The sequence below is a fragment of the Serinus canaria genome, chromosome 3 (genome assembly GCF_022539315.1).
Source record: "Serinus canaria isolate serCan28SL12 chromosome 3, serCan2020, whole genome shotgun sequence".
Lineage (NCBI taxonomy): Eukaryota > Metazoa > Chordata > Aves > Passeriformes > Fringillidae > Serinus > Serinus canaria.
This window is the reverse complement of record NC_066316.1, coordinates 575,348-597,146: the sequence shown is the minus strand read 5'-3', so window position 1 is coordinate 597,146 and position 21,799 is coordinate 575,348. Positions and strand designations below refer to the sequence as shown.

General features: G+C 45.2%; 1 protein-coding gene across 1 annotated transcript; it reads left to right on the top strand.

The window, feature by feature from the left end:
- Window positions 1-10,324: 10,324 nt before the first annotated feature.
- ANKEF1 (ankyrin repeat and EF-hand domain containing 1) lies at window positions 10,325-21,549 on the top strand. The gene is made up of 9 exons (XM_009093792.4): window positions 10,325-10,719; window positions 11,144-11,343; window positions 12,372-12,521; window positions 12,990-13,113; window positions 13,957-14,755; window positions 17,288-17,514; window positions 18,731-18,897; window positions 20,085-20,222; window positions 21,306-21,549. Exons 1-9 carry the CDS (start codon window positions 10,374-10,376, stop codon window positions 21,429-21,431), a joined length of 2,277 nt encoding a protein of 758 aa, XP_009092040.3. The 5' UTR covers window positions 10,325-10,373; the 3' UTR covers window positions 21,432-21,549.
- Window positions 21,550-21,799: the final 250 nt, after the last annotated feature.

Sequence of the window (21,799 nt, the reverse complement as noted above, 5' to 3'; positions counted from 1 at the left end):
TAGGTAATTTGGGCAGTGTGAATCAGAACACAGGCAAGATGAGCCCACAGAGTGACCATTCCAGGCTCTCTCCTGGTAGACTCAGCAGTGGAACAGCCGCTGCACCTGTCAGAGATTGTGGAACATGTTATTTCTCTTTCCAAATGCTGAACCCATCCCTGGAGCTGGCACTGGCAAGAGGACAAGCCTGGGCTCCCAACTGTTCCCCAGACTGTCAATAGCAGGATAATCAGATGATTATCATCCCTCTCCTCATTTAACCACAACTGAGCAAGGCCAAGCAAGGGAACAGGAATGAGGCTTATTCCAACTGAACCAATCAATTTCTTGCATAGGAGTTCCCCCTGCTTGACCTCAGGGATTTCAGCAGCCCTGCATTGCTTTGGAAGTACTGCTTTCATGGCCTTAGCTGTTCTTTGTGCAGATTGCCCTTCCTCACAGTAAGCAGCACTGGACTCCACAAGCAGCTTTGATGCCCAGATGTTTCTCCATCAGGCCCAGGGTACAAGTGCTGATCGCTGCCCCATTACACTGTCTCCCTTCTGTTTGCCTTCCTAAAAGCTACTGCACTAAGTTGCTGAGAGCCAGCACCATCAAATCTGCCTCAAAGACACTAAATAACTTTATTTGCTGGGTATGGGGTGAAGCATGTGATCACTATTTCAATAGCCTCATGTAACATAAGATGAGAAAGACTCCAGAACATTTATTCCCTCACCTTGAAAACTGAGAACTTGCAGTGCATAGGATTTTAAACAGGATACAGTGACAGGGTGAGAGACGATGGGACAAATAAGGCAGTTTGTATTTTCATTGCCATCTAACCATCAGCCTTGAAGCTAACTGAAAACCAGCTACAAAATTATCATCTTTATTCCTTCACCTCAGCTTTTTAGCATTATGAGCTGCAGATAAAGAACTAATAGAGTCAGAGCTTGTTACTAACATAACATCACACTGAAGTCATCTGGAATCATCCCACTGAGTTCTGTGTGTTCCAAGCCACAGTGTTAGACAAGTAAACATGAAAATAAGTAGCAGAAATAATTTCAGAACCCCTGGGCTGAGCAGAAAAGAGACCCTGATAGGAAATGGTGATGGAAGGGGTGCAGCATTCCCTCCTCCACAAGTGCCACAGGGTACAGAAGCTGCAGGTTCAGTAACTGAAGATTTTACTGAACAAACCCTGCTAACCAAGCCAGTGATGAACTCTGAGGACTCCCAGAGCTGTCAGCTCTGCAGTGAACTCCTGCCCTGCTCTGTGGTACTGGAAAGCTCCCCTGACTCTAGGGATCCCAGCTGTCATCCTGGGGAGCACATGCTGGGAGTGCAGAGCTGCTGGACTGCCCCACCATCCCCTTTTACTTTGCCACATCCCTGGCTGAGGAGTGCCTCCCTCTTCCTCAGTAACTCTGAAATCACCTTTACCTCAAGTCAAGTTGAACTGTAGGGGCATACAAGAAATCTGTATTTAGGACATCCAAAAATGAAACACTTTTAGGAAAAAATTAGGTGACAAAGATGAAAAAAACCACAAAGAAAATCCCTCCCAAACCCTACAACCAAACCTCTATTGACATTACTCTTATACCTGAAACACCCCTCTCCCAAAACCCAGCTAACCTGCTGCAGACCCCTTCCCGAGACTGTTTTTCTATGTAGTGTTCATCTGAGCTGCATTCAACAGAGAACTTCTTGGCAAAACGCTTCAGTTTTTGTCACTGTTTGTCTTTATAAACCTTGCTGACAATTTGGGATTTTTTTCCCTTGAAAACAACCACACCAAAAGAGACTCAGCTTTCCTCCCAAGTCTCTTCTCTAAGGACAAAGTATCAGGGACCTAACAGTTAATTAATGGATTTTTTCCTTGAGGAAAAGGCCATTTCCTAAGAGTGCATATTAATTGGTAGAAAGAATCACTGTTGGTTTTGACAAAGCAATTATAGAAAGAGTACAAAGAAGAGTGAAAAAGCCTAAACTAGTTTAGTAAATTGTACATCGCTCCGAGTGATACCAACAGCTTCATGCAGCAGCATCAAAACCAGAAACAGAACAGATCCCAGGAAACTCAGGAGGAGGAGCTGGGGGTACCTGCCAGCACAGTCCTGAGGAGGCTGTCTCAAGGAGCAAACTATTTACCTCCCTTGAGAGGGCACAGTTGGAGCAATGCCCCCACAACAGCTCCCAGGAGGACCTTCAGAATTAGCCAAATGTGTACATTTGTGTCATTCTTCCAAGCTGGCAGGTCTGAATAAGGAAATTTTGGGTGGAATGCACCACACAGCAGATTTTTTTGCAATAGCATCAGAATCCAGAGAGATGAATAGCAGTGATAATTACTTCCCCAGTACTAAGGCTTAAGGAAAAACCAGGCAATCCTCAGGCACACCTTGCAGCTGAAGTCAGGCTGACACCAGCCCAGCTCCCCCTGATGTCATCAGGGCTCCAGGGCCATGCAGCCCGAGAGTCCTTGTGGTGCACAGCCTCCCTCCAGAGGTCAGCTGCGAGACAGCTTGGGCTTTGACATCCACAGAGAAAACCCAGCTCAATGCAGAGACAGCAAGTGGAAGAGAGGATGGCAGAGGATTGTTCCACATGTTCCAGGAGGGACTGAGCAATGCTCTCAGCCTGGAACCTTCTGCTAGCACCAAACAAAACTTCACAGCCTTTGTATTTTGAATATTTGGAAGCACCCATTCAACAGTGAAACATTTTCATGTGTAATTAGATGATTTTGGAGCTGCAAAGTGAGCATGTCAGTAATGGGGACTTTACTCATCATGGGGAAGAATGTATGTTGCAGGAACAATTGAGGTTAATGTTTAAGAGTACATAAAACAAGGGGCAAACAGTAATAAATATTCTTTGGCATAACTTTGATTTAGACATGATTTAACGATGATCTCATTATCAGACACAGTGGGCAAACCCTCTCTGCTGTGGGCTCCACAGATTGCATTCATCCAGGGCACCCTGAAGCCAGTGGAGCACCTCCTGGATTGTCCCAGAAGCTCCTTCCTGGCTGTGAGAGATGTCCCCGTGGGAAGGGCGGGGAGATGCTTTCAGCAGCCAGGAGAGAGCAGCCCCAAGGCTGCCCTAACTCACAGCACATGGGAGCTCTGGGCAGTGCACACCTGGGGCCGTACCAGGGCACGGGGACACTGCCCCACGTCCGGGCTCTGCCGTGGCTCCCGCGTTTGTCTCTGGGAGCTCCAGGGCATGCTCAAAGCTCGGGGCAGTGCACACCTCTCCTTCCTTAGGGCAGTCGATCACCACTTCCTTACTGTTGTCAGTTTCTACCAGCACCATCCCACTTGCATTCCTGCAGTAGCTTGCCACTCCTCCAAAACTGAACTCTCAGCCAAAAAGAGCCCAGCAGCTTGAGGCTTCAGACCTTAGAATAATTTTCTCTGGTGAACTTTATTTATCTGTACAGGCAGGGAATACTCTGAATTTCTGTAAGAGGATTTTAATCCTATTTATTTTGGAGATGTGGCAGTACCCTAATACCAGAGCAGCACCTCTGCTCTTGAAGCCACATTGCTTTGAACCATCCAATATGATGCTGAGCTGCTTCCTGCATCATGAATCCTCATTATCACTCTCAAAAAGCTCATGGAAAGCTGATCACCATAAGAAAATAAATCAAGCATAAAAATCTAAACATATACATGCAGTTACATGCACATTCACATTTGGGGTGAAATACCAAGTACCCGGAGTGGTTATAGTCTGGTTATGGTGTTTCCACAACCTCCAGAGAAAAAGCATGCAGATGTTTCAGACAGGATATTCAGTTACTTCCACATTGGACTAAAGTTCAAAATACATCTGCTACCTTTTCTAATGGGAATTTAATGCCTGCTGCTTAACAAAGTGAAAAAGGAGAGTTTTCCCTGGGCCTTTGGCCAAAACATGTGCCTCCTTATTTGTGGCAACAGCAAAACTCTAACACAGAACAGGCTGGGAAACATCTTCTGCTGTGCCATGTCTACATCAACCATTTAGTGCAGCCAAGGAGAAAGAGAAGGGCCTGGATGCTATGTTTTCCAAAAAGGAAAGCAATACACCAAGGCACGACAGTGCATCACTACCAGTCCAGCCAATTTGCACCACAGAGTGCTAACACCAAATAGCTGCTGTACAAATGGCACTCCTTGCAGGGTAAATAATGAAACTTTATGCTAAAACAATGTTTTCTCTTGTTGTGACTCACCACACAGTCCCATGGCTTTCATCAAACGCCTTTCCATGCTGTTGGACATGCATCCAGCTGTGTCACCACTTTCCTGGCAGAAGAGATTTCACATCAAAAAACATTTTTTTTTAAAATTTCCTAATGCTAGAGGTGACTTGCAAACAATTCAACAGCCAGGCTTGGCAAGGAACAAGACAGGCAGTTAGGCAGTTATCCCATACATACATGGCTGCTGGGCCCGGCAGGAGCACTGAGGGCTGGGCTGTGGCATTTGGGAATTCGGACTAAAGGAAATGGATGAAAAGGAGATACAGAGCTCGGGCAGTCCCAGGGCTTACTGCTGCTGCCTTTTAGAATGACTTCACTTGACAAGCTCTGAGAGAGTTTTTCCCCATTCACAGGCATTTTCTCCTGTTAATACAGGTTTCTTTGTCCAGCTGACTGGGAACGATCCCATTTCCAGCCAAGCTCATTTACATTATCGTGCTGCAGAAACCCTGGGGGAATGGCCGGGCAGATGGGTGATAGAAGCACCTCGCCACTCCATTTTTGTGGCAACTCCAGAAAAGTCTGGAGGTGAAACAACCGCACAGCGTTGCTTCCCATGGGGGAGGAAAAAGAGGCTTGGCGAGTAAGTCAGCTACAAGAAGAGAGAGCCCACGACACCCAAGTCCTTCCCGAGTGCCCGCCTCACCCCGGCGGGGCGCTGGTCCGTACCGAGCTGAGGGCAGCCACTGGGGCTCAGGGGATCCGGTGGCCCTGAGGGCACCGAGGGGATCCGGTGGCACCGCGGGGATCCGGTGGCACGGAGGGCACCGAGGGGATCCGGTGGCACCGCGGGGATCCGGCGGCACCTCACTGCTCCCAACCGCCCGACGCCGTTGCCAAGGAGACAGCGACAGCGGCGATGGCGGCCGTTGAGGAGGGCGAGGGTCCGGCTGCGGCCGCTGAGGGTCCGGACGCGACCGCCGAGGCGGGCAAGGATTCGGCTGCGGCCGCTGAGGGTCTAGATGCGGCCGCCGAGGCGGGCGAGGGTCCGGCCGCGGCCGCCGAGGGTCCGGATGCGGCCGCCGAGGCGGGCGAGGGTCCGGCCGCGGCCGCCGAGGGTCCGGCTGCGGCCGCCGAGGCGGGCAAGGATTCAGCTGCGGCCGCTGAGGGTCCAGATGTGGCCACCGAGGCGGGCAAGGATTCGGCTGCGGCCGCTGAGGGTCCAGATGCGGCCACCGAGGCGGGCAGGGATTCGGCTGCGGCCGCTGAGGGTCTAGATGCGGCCGCCGAGGCGGGCAGGGATTCGGCTGCGGCCGCTGAGGGTCTAGATGCGGCCGCCGAGGCGGGCGAGGGTCCGGCCGCGGCCGCCGAGCCCTCGGCGCCCGCCGGCGTCTCAGGTGAGTGCCCCGGGCTGCCGAGGGTCGCAGGTGCCGCCGCCGCCGCCGCCGGGCATGGAGGCGAGAGGGCGGCGGGACTGAGCCGCCGGCTCCCGGCGCTGCGGAGGGCCGGGGCAGAGCCGTGAGGGCTGAGCGCAGCCTCGCAGGACACGAGCGCGCTGTACATCGCCCCCCTCACTGCCCGCACCTCTCGCCGCTGGCATTTACCTCCTGTCCGCACAGCCAGACCTGTGCGTCCTTAGCAGGGAACACTGTTTGGGTCATCACCGGCTCTCCAGCATCCTCCCCTTCCAGCAGTTTCTCTCCCGTTAAAGGCAGTCTCTTCTACAGGCTGCCCGCTCCTCTGAGTCGCAGTCCAGGGAAAATAAACCAACCGCTGCTGCTCACCCTGTTCTTTGTTCCTGGGCCCAGCAGCACCTCATCCCCGACTCCACAGCCCTCCAGAGGCTTCCCTGGAGCCCAGCTGGGCAATCAGGGCTGCCAGGTGCTGGCAATCAGGGCTCCAGGTGCTGGCAATCAGGGCTCCAGGTGTGAGCAATCAGGGCTGCCAGTGATGGCAATCAGGGCTCCGGGTGCTGGCAATCAGGGCTGCCAGTGATGGCAATCAGGACTGCAGGTGTGGGCAATCAGGGCTGCCAGTGATGGCAATCAGGACTGCAGGTGTGGGCAATCAGGGCTACCAGTGATGGCAATCAGGGCTACCAGTGATGGCAATCAGGGCTGCCAGTGCTGGCAATCAGGGCTCCATTACACCCCAGTTCCAATGGATACTGAGGTGCCTGGAAGGAGCAAGGCAAGCTGAAGACAAAAGGATGCACATCTTTTGATCCAACCCACTGGGAACTGCCTTTACAGCCCTGAGGACTGGGCCCCATTTCCCAAAGGACTGGATCTGGGCTGAGAGCTCCACACGACATTGAAACCTGCTCAGTTCACACCCAAGTGCCCATCACTGTGCCCAGCTGTGCCTCAGCCCAAGGCAAGGCATTGTTGGAGAATTAACACCAAAACCCACAGCATTATGGGCCATTCATGATACTGGAATTCAGTTTTAGGAAGATTTTGCTGCATCCTGTTAGACATTAGTCACAGCCAAAAATCCAGTGCAATTATTCATATAAAGCTTTAAATATAGCATGGCACTGTTACCATATTGGTTCCTTTTATACTGACATGTAGGGCTCGTGCTTATCTCTGTGCCCAGCCTGCAAAGGGATTAAATTTAGAAAGTGCTCAGCTATTTTCTCCCACTAAAGATAAAACACATGAAAATTTTGTTTACTGGTTTGTGAATAGTGATAATTACATGGATGTTTTCAACTGGAAATGTTGAAACTGACAAAACTTTTGCAAACTTTTAAGGCGGAGTCACAAGTGCTTCCAGCAGCAGTCAGGCAGCAGGCTTTGACTGGGAGACAGGGAATGAGATCACTGGCTAGAAGTTCCCTCTCTATCAATCTACCTCCATCACAGCTTGGAAAGCTTTGTGGGAAAACAGGAATCTGACTAAAATAATTTTCTTAATGCCAGGTGTCCTGAGAAAAGGATTAATGTGGATTTGAAATGAGTTCATGTTCTCCATCAGAACAATGACACAAGCTGGCAGAATGAAGGTAGCGAGTCTGTTGATGCTTGTCAACAGATAAAATTGTTGCTAAGCAAATGCCACAGGCTTGGAATTTGTGGTTATGGCTTCATGAAGCCCTCCCCAGAGGACGACTGTCTCAAAGCCACACTAACAATCCCTCATTTTCCATTAATCCATCTATTACAGGTGAAGTGATAAAAAATCTATGAAATACACAGGGTTGGTAGCATTTACTTAATGAAAATTGACAAGATGTTGCAGTTTTCATTTTAGAAGCCTTTTTCCTTGCTTATAACCTTACATGACCCTGGACAGAGTTTCTTATCCTACCTGTGTTTTTTGATGCTGCAACTTTAGAAGCTTCTAATAAACTTGATCCAGTCACTTTCACAAAATGCTGCAAAGAAATATTAACTGTAACAGTTTAAATGTTATGGTTGTTTTCTTGTAAATTGTTGGTTCTTAATGCTTTGAAGCAAAGACTTTAAACTGGCTAAGGACTCAGTGGGGGCTGAATTATGATAGCAACAGACTTCACTATTGCAATAAAAATAATTTCACTTCTGCTCATGGAAATAATCTTATTGCTGCATGTGATATATTAAAAGAAATACAAAAAATATTGTGATAAGCAGCTGAAAAGCACCAGAAAAAATCTGATCAGAACTAAAATGGTAGTCAATTGTGCATTACACTGTGAGCAAAAGTGAAAGTGTGCAGTAAGTATAAGGTGTGCCATCAGTCTCATGTCCAGCATGGGGCAGAGGTTATACGGAGCAAGTATCTCAAGGGATCTCCAAGAGAATCCATGAAATAAATCCAAATCCATACGTATTGAATGTTATATCCATTTGCTCATGTTTGTTCATTGAAGGTTAGTTACTTACAGGTTTTTACCAAGTGCAGTTCTGCTCATGCTCTGTGGCATTACTAACCTATGTCCAATGAGAACGTATGTTTGCTGCTTCAGGGGGAGAAAGAAGGGAAGAAAAAGCAAGTCTTCATCCTAAATAAGCTCCTGAAAAAAAATCCAGGTGCAAGTCATGAATAACAGTGGGAAGAAAGATTTTTGGAAGTAAACCCAAGTTCCTTACTTCTGCAGGATGGTGGGAAGTGACACAAAAGCATAAGAGAACATTTAAGCTTGTCAGTTCATCTAAGTATCTTTCTCTTGCTGAATTTCAGTGGTGTAAGTACTGTAAGAGCCTTCCTGCAGAACCATCCTGCTGCTCCTCCTCACAGCCCCTGCAGGGTTTGCATCACAACTTTTCCCTGTACTCAGTAGCCAGAAAAAAAACTTCCTGTATTGAGGATTTGCTCAGAAATTGCTTCAGGCTCTAAAAGGCAGGCTCTGTGGGGACTCCAGTGTTCACTTCTAGCAGGACATTTCTCTGAAGTACCCTTATTTCTCAGCTCTGAGCTTTAGGACCACAGGGTTGCTACAGGTGTAATTCCTGTCAGCGGGATAAAAATCTCTGCATTTATTCCCTTTCACTGGACAAAATGTCACAGGAAGAACAACATGGTAGGGATGAGAACGAACAAGCCACAGGTGACAGATTTAAGTTATTGCTACCTAAAGATTTAATTGTCTGATGTAAGAATATACTTGTTTATGATCAGAATGAGGGTTATGTAAGACCTAAACAGAAAAGGATTTAAGTAATGCCGTGTTTAAATGGAGAACATCTGAGAGCAGCTGACCTATTCAGACCGGGTTTTATTGCAAAGAGAAAGTCTTTGCATTTTAGTAGCCACTTAAACACTTCTGCAAGGGAGCAGCTTCTAATAACAACACCTTCAGCCAGCACAACTGGATGCACAGGCAGGGAGCTGAGGGCCTTGTCTGGCAGGGAAGACAAGAGGCACAGTTCTCAGAGATCTGCCAAGAGCTGACCCAATCTCTGTTCCAAAACTAGGCTGCGCACAGAACTTCCAAAGAAATGAAAGGCAGTAGCTACAGAAAGTACAATTGGCAAGTTGTACTTGTGCTACAAAAATGACCTCTCTGTCCATTCCCAACATGATTCACCTGCAGTCATCTTTTTCTACTTTTCCTGCAGTTTTCCCTCAGGCTTCCTTCCCAGAATGGGAGGCCTTGCCTCACAAAGTTTGTTGGAATTGTGCATCCTTCTGCATCTCTCTTCCATCTCCCCTTCTCACAGACATCCACAAAGCACCCAGCAGTAGCCAGGCAGATGCTAGTGGTCCCATTTACGGACTACATTGCAATAAGTAAGAAACCCAAACAAACCAAATGCCAAGTGTTCTCTAACAGATGTTCCTTCACCTTTTTGTGTTGCATGTCCTGTAAGAGTTCCGGAGGACAGGCTGACCCAAGGCTTGCTGAAGCTGATAGGAAGCTTTCCATCCACTTAGGAAAGCTTCAGAAATGATCCCTACAATGTCTGACCCTTCCTGACTCTCCAGCTAAGACTAGCTAAAAGAGGCTAAAAAAACTGAAAGAAAAAAAATGAAAAACATCCAGAACTGAGGCAAGTGCAAAGTCCTGCACTGAATTTTTTTCAAGAAGCTTGTGATGCATGACCTGGAAGAACCTTTTCCCAGACCAGTGTGCTGCTATCTGTATTTTTTTTTTTCCAAGGGTTTTGTTGCAGAGAATTTTGACTTATTCTTTTATCTATATAGCCCAGCAGGAAGTTCGTGCATCAGCTACCAGAAAAAAAAAACCCAGAAAACAAGGAAGGTGCTCAGGCACTGATGAGGTGATGTTAATGTAAATTTTAGTATCAATTTTATGTTTCAGGAAGTGCAGAGGACACGATGTCTTGTGACTTTTTCCCCCGTTGAAAATAACAGATGAACAGCCTCCCCTTAGGCTTCCAAGTGACTGTAGATTATAACAGTTCCTTGAATGGAGAGCAGTTACCCTACAGCTTCTTAACTTAATTTTCTCCTTGAATGAGACCTCTTCAGAACAGTTGGATGACTAGAAAGAAAAATTTTGTAAGGTGCTACTTAGGTTTATATAGTCTCTATATGTGCTGTCCACAGTAAAAGATAAATTAGTTCAAAACCTAGTGTTCTGTCCAGGTAAAGTGGATATTTTCATTCTGTGAACAAGGTCTGATTCCTGATTTTACTGGCATGTCATTATACTCTCCTCTGTGAGATCACATGTTTCTTTTTTGTCTGTGCAGAAAGTACTTCCTTGAAAGAAGAAAAGCTTCCCTATCCTGGGATGCTACCAGTAGATAAAAGGCTTCTAAACTTACAGATCTACAAACTTCTTCAGTGTGTTCACGAGAAAGACAAGAAGCAAATAGAAAACCTGATTGAGAAAGGATTCCCAGATCTCATTAATTACACCGAGCCCAAGGAAGGATACAGTGCCTCCCACGTGGCCGCCATGAAAAACGACATTGAGATGTGCCGCTTCCTGCTGGAGCACGGAGCGCGCCCCGACGTCCGCGACAACATGGGCTGCACACCAGCCATGAAGGCAGCTGAGCTGGGCTTTGAGGCCATTGTGGAAATATTAGCAAAAGCTAACGCAGACATGACTGCCGTGGATAATGAAGGCAAAGGTGAGTGAGAAGGAAGTACCACAGAGCAATCCCTTAACTGTGGGGCACACTTACTGCACATGGCGTGTCCTGCCTGCGGAGAGGAGCTGTGCTTGAGGGTTATCCTTACAGCCCAACAGAAGCTGTTGGCCATAACAGCTTTGATGAAAATGGAAATAATTCTAGGCCTTTAAATCATAAGTCTCCTCAGCAGAGAGCTGAGAGGTAACTTAAAATTGAGACTCACATTCCTCCCATGGCCTGTGACATACTGAGCTCTGGTTTTCTCCTCAAGCAAAGTCTCTGAAGCAGAAATCTTTTTTGCATGGCTACACTCTCAGTGAAAGGGTCTCTGCTGCAGCCTGGTTAGCTGTAATGCTCACGGCCTTACAACTCTTGTGGTAATTTCCTTTTGCACCCTAATCCCCACTGGTTTCCTTTGCAGGTATTTTGTTTTACTGCCTTTCACCTACAGTTCGCCACACCCACTGCCTGCAAATTGCCTTGGATTATGGTGCCGATATTAACAACTGTACCATTGCTGGGAGGTCTCTGCTTCTACAAGCCTGTGAGCAAGCTCATGAGGTTAAAGATATGTGCCTGATTTTCTTGGAGAAAGGAGCAGATCCCCATGCAAGAGATCCGGTAGGAGCCTTTCTGTAACTAAGAACAGATACAGGAGTAGAGAGCAGAGTACATGACCTTAAATCCTCACATTAAATAATAAAGCAGTGAAAATTGCTTAACTATGTGGCCATACCTCTTCCCCTCTTCTGTACCACCCTTTTTTGGGAGGAGAGGGATTTAAGTGTTCTTTTCAATTTTTGTAGGTTTAGAGTGCAAATATTTCCCCAAACTTACGTGTAACTGGGTCAGCTGTTAGGAACTGCAGTTCACTGTACTTCAGTGGAGCAGTGCTGATTTGTATTTGTCTTGATGTGTCCTTAGATTTTCAGAGTTGAAATAGTATTCATTAAAAGTTATTTTAGTGAATAATATTCACTAAAAGGTAGGGAAAATTTGATGAGCAATAAAGGCAGGAACAAGGCATGAGAAACTTTTTTCTATTTTGTACGCCTTAATCATTTATTTGTTTGCTTCTTTAATTTGACAAAGACCTGAAAGACTGAAGCTCTGTGCTGTTGATAAATCAAGAAGCTCAGGCTTTCCCTTGGAGTTATCCAAAGCAAACATCCATTATTATCTAGGAAAAGACAATATTAATGTATTTGAGTGGACTTTTCCTCATAGAACCATAGTGAAATTCCCTGGTTGCGTTGCCTTCCCCATAGCACTCTTCCAGCCACAGCTCCTCATGCTCCTGCATCCATAATGCGAGGTGGTATTTTGCGTTAGATGTTGTAAATACGCATGAGAAGATACCCACAGATTGCAGGATTCCTTAACTAAGGAGTTGACTTTCATGGGCATCACTGAAGGGACTCAAGCCGTCAGTGTGCTTGAGTTGCTGGCATCTGGCTGCTCTCTCTTAGCAGCGCTATGAGCAGATTCCGAAAGCTCGCCTGCCGGTATCTTTGAGGCTGTGCGGCTCGTGGGTTGCCGCCAGTAACAGCTGAAAGGAGGCTCCCAGCTGCGGGGCAGCCCGGGGCAGGCAGGTGCCCGGCTGCAGCCCTGCCCATGGCACCAGCCGGGAGTGCTCTCTGCTCCTGCAGGCCACCGGCCGCACGGCCGTGATGGAGGCGGCCAGGGAGGGCGCTGCCGACGTGGTGCTGGCTCTGCTCCGGAGGGGAGCCGACGTCAACCTCTTCGACTTCGAGAGACACAGTGCCGCACATTTCGCCGCCAAAGGAGGCTTTTTAGAGGTATTAACGTTTGTGGTGTGAAAGCATTGCTGCAAAGCCAAACCTGGCTGGGTTTTTTGTTGTTACAGGGTTTTGCTTTGGGTTTTTGGAGTGTGTTTTTGTTGGGTTTTTTTTGAGTCCGTTGTCTCAGCTGATCAAAGCATAATGATCAGTAATCAAAAGCAGATTCTTTGTAAGCATCAAAGGGATTCCAGCAGTGATAGACAGGCCAGACGGGGCTCACAATGAGCTGGCAAGAAGATTGTCCTTGGTGTCTACAACTACACAAGGTTTCTGTTTCATCAGTTAAATAAGCATAATACTATAGAAAACATTAATGTTATATGTGCATTGATCAGCTGGACATGAGAGAGAATTGTATCATTAGAATGGGAATGTAAAATATTGCATTTATTTGTAAATCAATCTCACATTTTCACGTGTTAAGAACAGACAAGATGTTTTGTGGGACTCTGTTTGTTTTTCTAGATTCTGACGATTATTTCAGGTTATGGTGCAGACTTGAAACTAGTTGCTATGAATGGTAACACACCACTTCATTATGCTGCAGAGGGAGGATTTACAGATTGCTGCAGGTATATAGGACAAAGAGGTACATTAAAACTAAATTACTTCACAACTATTATCTGTATTCTATTTCTGTGCTAAAGGAAAGATTTCATTTGGGTATCTCTCAAGGATTTGTCTCTTGGGCACCCTGTGGCAAAATTCTTATTCAGAAGGGCCTAACAGAGGCTCTTATCTCATGTGGATGAGAAAACATTTCTCAAAGAAAGCAGCAGAAACACCAGGAGTTTGCATAACTTAGTGTTGGACAGTATTGGGTGGTTCTGGGTTTAGTTGGGTTTGGATGTATTGTATTGAACCTTCCAATAGAAAATACATTTTTGATTTGATGATCACTTTAAAAAAATCTCTGTGCAGTCATGAGGAAAACTTCATGCCCATGGGTACTGAAACATGCCCTGAAGCAGCTGTGATCTTTCCTGACTTGATCAGATGATCATGGCACTTCAAGCTTTGATCCAAGAGCACCATGCAAAATCCCACATTCTGTTCTTGTGATCAAACAAGTGATCCATTGCCAAATTGCAATGTTGGGGTATAGAAGTAAGTGACACTTTAATCTTAGTTTGCTTCTTGACTGTGCACACCACTTCAAGTAAAACTGTAAAGTTTTCACTGAATTCTCTTTATGCATATTCATGAGTAGATAAATAAATAGAGCACGGGTTGCTCAATGCTTCTCCCTTTGGGAAAAAAATATGGACATGTGGCTGACCTTCCAGCCTGGGATCAGTGATGTGGTTCCACCTACCACTGCTATTCATATGAAATTGTAGTCCTGTGGCAACGAGTTGCCTGTGTATTACAAGTTTCTTATATAATTAGGAATTCCACTGCACTATTAGCCATATTGTGTCCACATTTCTAGGCTGTGATCCTACATGGTCCAACTTGATCAAACTGACCCCAAGGGATGTTGCCAAGGCCGGTGGGTTTAAAGCAGCAGCAGCAGTGCTGCGCAAAGCTGAAAAAGCCTTAAAGAAGAAGCCAGATAAGATCCTTGCCTGGTACCTGCAGGTGTATGACTGGTCCTTGCAGCACGAGGATGACATCCGCAAGGAGTTTGAGATTGACGAGGAAGAAGATGAGATAGTATCCAAAAGTGATTTTATGGCAGTCATTCGGAAGCGCTGGGGCACCGTGGATCAGGAACAAATAGAAATTCTTGCTAAAAAGCATGAAGTATCTTCTGACAAGATCAGCCTGGATGACTTTTTTAAAGGCTCAAAATACCTGCAGAGAACCTTTCTGCTGTCCTCCTTTGGGCCCAAACCAAAGAAGAAGAAGAAACCGCAAAGAAAGAAAGGCAAGAAGGGCCTCCCTGTGCCAATCTGTGTAGTCCCCAAGAGTGAACGTCCCCTCAGGGAAGATGGCCTCCCTACCTACATGGTCGAGGCTGTCCCAACCCTCCCTGAGGAGCAGCGATTCAAACGCGCCCTCCACTCCGCCCACCCCGTGTTCGATGACCGCGCCTGGTACGTGGAGGAGCCCAGGAAAACCCTCATGGATATCAACTACCTGGTCAGAGAAGGAGACTTTGTGTCTCTGCAGAGAGCCTTCGACCAGGGCGTGCCAGTAGACATAAAAGATAAATATTACAAAACACCTTTGATGGTTGCATGTGCAAGTGGCAACATAGTTCTTGTGGAGTTTCTTCTGGAAAAGGGGTAAGATAATTTCAATTTAATTGCTGTTTTGGGAAGGCTTTCAAAACCATAAATATCCGGTAAATGTCTGGATGCAAAATGCTATGGTTTGTTTTTTGCTTACATAACGTTTAATATTCAAGTTACTTCCCTAAGATCTCAAGTCACAGGGATAAGGTTATTATTTTTCACAATTTAGTAGCATGGAAATGAAAACAACCAAGAGACAAGTTCCCCAGGACTGCAATTTTTGGTGTCTGGCTGTTGACATTTGGTCAGCAGCAGAGGTTCATAGCCAAGTAGTAGTGCATCAAGTAGTGCATCCTCACAAGTGAACTCTCAAAACTGGGAAGGGATTTTGGGGAAATCTGACTCGAAGGACTTGCCTGAAATCATCGAGGTGATCCTGGGCTTTCCTGTTCCACAGGCCTGGTTTAAACCTTCACTTCCTTCTGCGGCTGAGGCAGGCTGAAACAGCAGGATTTACATCAGAAGCCCCTGCTACTAATTAGCCAGCTCCTCATTTTAGAAGTGCTTCAGCAATTCTGTAGCCTGCAGACACACTTGTGAAAAATCTCAATGACAGGTTAAAAATGAAAGCAATTTTAGAAAGATTCAGTCATGCTTGTGTAGTAGCATAATCTCTTATTGTCAGACTGCTGTGGTCCTACAGTCCTTCACATAATTGCTTAAATGAACATTTTCAAAAGATATTTACGTTAACTCGGTTCTCTCTCTACTATACATAGATAGAATTCATGTTAATAGTAATATCTCAAGGAAAGGGGCTGTAAGCATTGCTCTGATTCCTGCAAAGACTAACAGCACATGGATCTTTCCACACCCTGATAATTAATTAACTGACATTCCTAGAGCATATGGAAAATTGGGTAATGTGTATATTCAGGTTTTCTGAAGATAAAGATGTAGAAGCTACCAAAATAATCCACCAGATTAATCTCTACTCCTTTTCCCGAGCACTCAGTAGACAGCACTGGAAACACAATAACTTAGCTTGAAAAAATAGTACCAGTTTTGAGATTTTTTTCAATAGACAGAAATGAAAATGGAGAGGAAAGTTATCAGTAGCATTTAGGTTTGCATCTCTCAGCACTGTGGGCTTGCAGTTTAGCATGGGCATTCAAATACCTTTTGCAATATAAGCTTTTCAGTACAGAACCACAAATCCATATTGAATGCAAAACAAAACATTTATCCAGCTGGATGGTTAACATTTATTATGTTTAAAATTAAATTGGTGGTATCTACTTTCTTTCTTCCTTTAGAAAGAATTACAAGCAAATGAAATTTGGTCTGATGGGAAATTCTGTGCTGGATGGGCAGAAAGTGCCAAGGAATTTTTAAATCAGTGCTGTATTGTCCCTGTTCCCGTTGAATGGTTTGTTTCTGATAGGATGAAGTTAGGAAAAAGGATTCAGGGACAGACAGAGTCTGAGTGCAGGCAAAGAGTTTGGGTTGAGAGAGAAAGTGAAATAACTGAAGGAGCTCATTTTAATGAGAATGAAAACAAATGAAAACTGCATACAAATAAACCATAACAGCTTAGTGACTGAAAGATAAGAGAGATAAACATGGTAGGTCAGGGGAATTTACTGTGCTGAGATCTCATCAAAGATAGAATTCTGAAAAAGATTAAAAATTTAAACAAGGGAAGAAGAACAGATTAATCCGTGCTTTTATTTAGACAATCACCTGACCTGAAGAGCAAACAGCTATCCCTGGAAGCAGCTTCCTTCATAACTGTTCTTTCTTCCTTCCTCCTTGTCTTTTGGGAAGACAGCAGCTTTTTGTCCACCAAGTAAGAGGGACAGTGTCCCTAACTCCCTTCAGGACCTCTAGGGTGGTAATGCTTTTCCTCCCAGTTTCATCCAAAGGCAGCCTGTTGCAGGGATCTCCCCTGAACTAGCCCTTGCTTTCTGCAGAGCATCCCAGTTTAAATTTGGGAGCAAACACAGATCCTAGCCCAGCAGCACAACAGATGAATAGTTTTTCAGTGCTCAGACTCCCAAGGCAGACCTTGTGTAACTCGTTTGTCAAAGGGAGAAGCCAGTGCAGAGAAATGGAGCAGGCAGAGGGTAGCAAGACTGAAAGGAAAGGTGAACACTTCCCTCCCGTGCAGGCAAGCTCTGCAGTGTTGCACATGTCCTGTAGCACCTGTTCTTAGCCCAGAAGTGAACTTTTGGAGTTCCCGAATCTGCTTTCTGCCATTCTAGGTGAAGCTGGAGCACTAGCAGCCTTTTACAGGACTAAGGTGCTTGAATGCCTGTGTTTTTTCCTGCGCCCATGAAAAGCTCCACGTGGAGGACACTGATGGCTTAGGGGGAGACATGAGCAGCACCCAGGCACACTTACAATTACTATTCCATGTCAAGCTCAGGGACTCAGATAGGTTCAGAATAGCAATATGAAAATAGCTGTTTACATTGAATATACCATTGCAGTGGGCAGTTCCAGTTGATTGCACTGGGAGCTGGGGCTGTTACTGTAGTACCCAGGTGCTTCAGCTGCCACAGCTGCTCTTACCCTGTGCAGGGCTGATGTGAACGCAACAGACAACTTCCTGTGGACCCCTCTGCACCATGCCTGCTACAATGGACACCTGGATATCGCTGAGGTGCTGGTGAAGGCGGGAGCAGCCGTGAACGCCCCTGCAGTAGGCGAAGCCACCCCGCTGATGAGAGCCGTTGAGGCCTGCAGGCTGGACATGGTCTATTTCTTAATCACTGCAGGTGCTGACCTCCAGGCTTTAGACAGCAATGGTAAATAGCAATGTCTCCAAAACAGGCTGTTTCTCTGTTAAAAACACCGGGAACACTTGGAGAGTTGTTCTGCATTTAGGGTTGCTGTCAGGATTGGGATGAAGGAACAGGTTCAGTTAGTTTCCTCCAGTCTGGAATAATTAATGAAAAAAGGCTTTTTTGGGCTTTGCATATCTAGAAAATGAAGTAACGTGATTAATTATTCCATTCAGGAGACTGTTACTCCTCACAAGATACATACAGAGTTATAAGTGGCTTTAATGAAAACATTCTATCTAGTTATTATTATTTGAGGGAAAATTAGATTTCAGCTGTGGCTCAGAGTATAGTCTGCCACTCATTTAAGTGGTTTATTTTTAGGCACAGGCAGCCCTGGTTAAAAAACTTCCTTGCTGCTCTACATGTAGATATAACTCCTGAGAAAAAAATATTTAACAGAAAACCAAATCTGAGCTGATACTGAAGTGTTACCTCCTCACAGCAGGTCCCTCCTTCAGAGTTATTTTCACTGTCTCCAGAGTAATTTAAAAGTTCACATGCATCAACTTTCTTGCTCAAACATAGGAAGCAACATTGCTACACAATGAGACTTTCCTAGCCAAAATGCTTAGCAGTGAAACCCTGCTTGTAGCAGGGATGTGTATTCCTTATTCCTTATATCTTGTGGAGTTGTGATTCACACAGCAGTTCAGTCTCACAGATACTTTATAGCCAGAATCTCCTAAGAACCAGGACAGATTTTTTTCCTTCATTAAGCACTGAAGCTGTTCATTTACATCAGGGGGCTTTCCCTTGCCAGCCACAGAGCAAGCACAGGCAGAAGGAGATGGCCAGCACAGCACAAGGTCAGGAATGCAGACCATCTCCTAGTGCTAAATGCTCTCAGCTCTCACAGATCAAATGACAACCTGCAGGACCAGTGTATTAAGCTGCAAATAGCAGAACATAAGAACAAAGCAAGCAGTATGAGAATTCCTGCAATATTCCTGCAATATTCCTGCAAAACAAGTCTCAGGGCTCATTTCTGCCAGGTCCTATTTCTGCAAGCAGTTCTGATGACCGCTGGTCCTCACACCAAAGTCAGGCACGCTGCTGGCACATCGGATGGGTAATAAAACACTGGCCATATTAAATTCAGTTGATTGTCCAGTTGCAGTAAACCAGTGCCAAAGTTAATTTTCATGGTTTACACAGATATTTATTTATTTAAATACAGGAAGGAGTGCTCTCGATCTTGCTGAAGTATTTGAAGATGCTACAATAATTGAACTGCTTGAAAATCAACTGCAAATTTTGGCAGAAGAACAAGAAAAAGAAGAAGCAAAGACAGCGAAAGGTGGGAAGCCAAAACCACCAGAGCCACCGAAATCTGTGAAAACAGAGGTATGAGGGATGGTAACAAAGGACTGATTGGCTAACAGTTAGCAGGGAGCTGCTTTCTTTCCTTTCTTTGCCACCTGTTCCTCTCTAACGCTGTAACTCGGGCAGCTTTGTTAAAGTGATTGTTTTCAGATGCCCATACTGTTCTTGTGAGTATTAGAACTTGTTCACTTGTTGAAATTTTTCTTGCTAATTAGACAAATTTCGTGTCTTCCCCAGACACACATTAGAATGATGTCCTGTATCACTAACGGACACAGAAAAAGATTTCCTTTTCTTTTTCCCTCCTTCTGAAGTATATGGTCATCCAGCTCTGTTGTGGTAAACACTGAACAACTGGTAACCATAATTTCTTAAAGGAAGAACCTCTTTTTTCACAAGATAAGAGCAATGCCCTTCAAACTGGTTAAAAGGTTTTTTATTCTCCTAGTTGAACTCACTGAGACAATACCAGGCATGCTAACTTCCTATTTTCCATTTTGTCCCATATCCTTCCTCTTCCACCATTTACCTGAGTCCTGTTTCTCAAATCCCACACGGATGTTTGCCTGTTTTATTTCTGAATGCTTTTCCTGCACCCTCTGGGAGTCTTGAGCAGCTCAGCATCACCCTATTCCCAAGCTGACACCAGCCTCCATGCCCACGTCCGGGTTCTCCTCCTGTGGATGAGACCTTCCTGATCACCCGTGGCACTTTCAGTCACATCCAGCATGCTATTTAGGGAGAAGATGAAACTGTATCTGCGTGGCTGGAGGTGTCCTTCAGCTGCCCTGGACAGTGCAGTAAATATGTCCCAGTAGCTAAATGTTGGCATCACCTTGCACAAAGGTTTTGAATGTCAGGGACAGCACAGGACTTTCAGAGGCAGGAGGAAGACAACCTTAGGTGCCTGTTTATTCCTCACTTGGAAGAGGATGGGATCACCAGTGGTACAAGGTGACTGTCTTGGGAGTCACCAAGAGCAGTTAATGTTTTAGTGCCCAAGGTTGAGAGGTGCCTTTTACCTTTCAAGAGGTTGGCCCTTGCAGTTTTTGATTTTAAAAAATCAGTTTTGACAGAAACAGGCTCTGAAGAGATTAGGAAAAATCCCCCCCCAGTAAACATGGTAGCAGAGTGTCAGAAGATGCAGGATGCATGCCTTGCTTGTGAACGTGATGTATTGGTACAATTGGTACCTTCTTGCCCTTCAGTCTCCAGATGCATCTCCGCCACCTGAGGAGGAAGCTGTTCCTGAAAAGACAAAGCGTTCCCATAAGGACAGTTCTGCTTATTGGAAGTCTTTGGCAGCGAGAGAAGACGAAAATGACATCTCCTTCAGACCCAGGAGAGTATGTACAGCAGCAAAACAGGAGTGCAGTTCCATGGTGACTCTTTTTGAGTTTGATGGTTTTGATCTCTTGCTGAGATCAAAACCCAGAACAATCCAAGCATTCATCTAACTTTGAGATGATGTGACACAACCTGGAGAGGTTGCCACCAAGCAAGAGTAAATTAAAGAGTTTGTGAATGTATAAGTTATAATTACACAAATATATATAAAAGACATATATTTGTGGAAATCAAATATTTGTTTTATATATCAAAATCTCTTATCAAAATCAAAATCTCTTATCAGATTTTAAAATTGGATTAAAGTGCAGCCACAGTAAAATAAAAATGCAACTACATTTATGACATGTATTTTTATTCTCCTGCTTTTAAAAGATAGGAGTCTATTTGCATAGCATGGTCACCAACTTCTAACTTGCCCAGTTGATTAGTTACCACATGATGACTTTTGGCAGTGACAGTTACTGAACTAGATGGATCACAGCACACTAAATATTTGCTGCCTAGAGTTGGAATAGTGGAAATACAGCTTTTCTGTCTGGGTCTTGTTCATACACACTTAAAAATAACTGAGAAACAGAACAACATAATCATTGTGAGGTAATTTTTGTAATATTTTTTTCCTCCTTAAAACAGAAAAGAACGCCACTGCTGGCTGAGCAGTTGTGTTTAGAGTTTGTTTATCATTTCCCTAACCCTGATTTGTGCTAGTTTCTACAATGGTCTCAGAGGACTGAGGCTGCATAGCTGATGACTCTACAGCTAATTACTATTTTCCACTCTGAGGATCGTGAGCCCAAGTCAGTAATTTTAAATAATTACCTTAAGATCTTCTTTCCTACATTATCTGAAATCAGAGTCCATGGCATGATACAGATTGAAAGGGACAACAAGAGAATGCTCTGTTTGTACACACACAGATTGTTGACCTGTGTTCTGCTGGGAGGCCACGCTGCTTCCTTTCTATGCCTCACAGTGGAAAGGAGTGCTAGAACGTGCCTCTCTTTGGCTAACAGTATCTTCTTAGTGCCTCTCTTGCAAAAGGCCCATCCACATTAACTACACAAACCTTTATTTTGTAGATATGGAGCCCTGATGCCACAGCAATGCAGCTTGCAGAACAACGAGAAGTGCTCCGTGAACGCGCTGCTCTTTGTGGTCACATGGAAGATTTTAAAACCATCTTTGATAGAAAATTTGAGAAATAAGCACAGCACCTGCAAAAAGCTACTTCAGCACATGTTTTGAGGAGACAAAGATGTAAAAGGCTACTCCTTCGTAAGGAAGGAATTGCGCAGTGCTCAGTAAATAAATCTCAGTTACCATAAAAGAAAATCTTATCAAGTTTTTCCTCTATAGATTATGTTGCTTACACACAATCTTTTGTTGAGGGTTTAGTCTGGAAAAAGATTTATCCTCGTGTGATTCTAAGCCTTGGAGCTGGCTCAGTATACTTCATGGAATAGCCACTGTTGTGACACACACATCTTTTGCAAAGGTGTAGCTTTAGAAGGCTTTCTTCACCCCAACACAAAACTTCTTCCTGGAAGATACATTCCCCTTCTACTCTATGCAG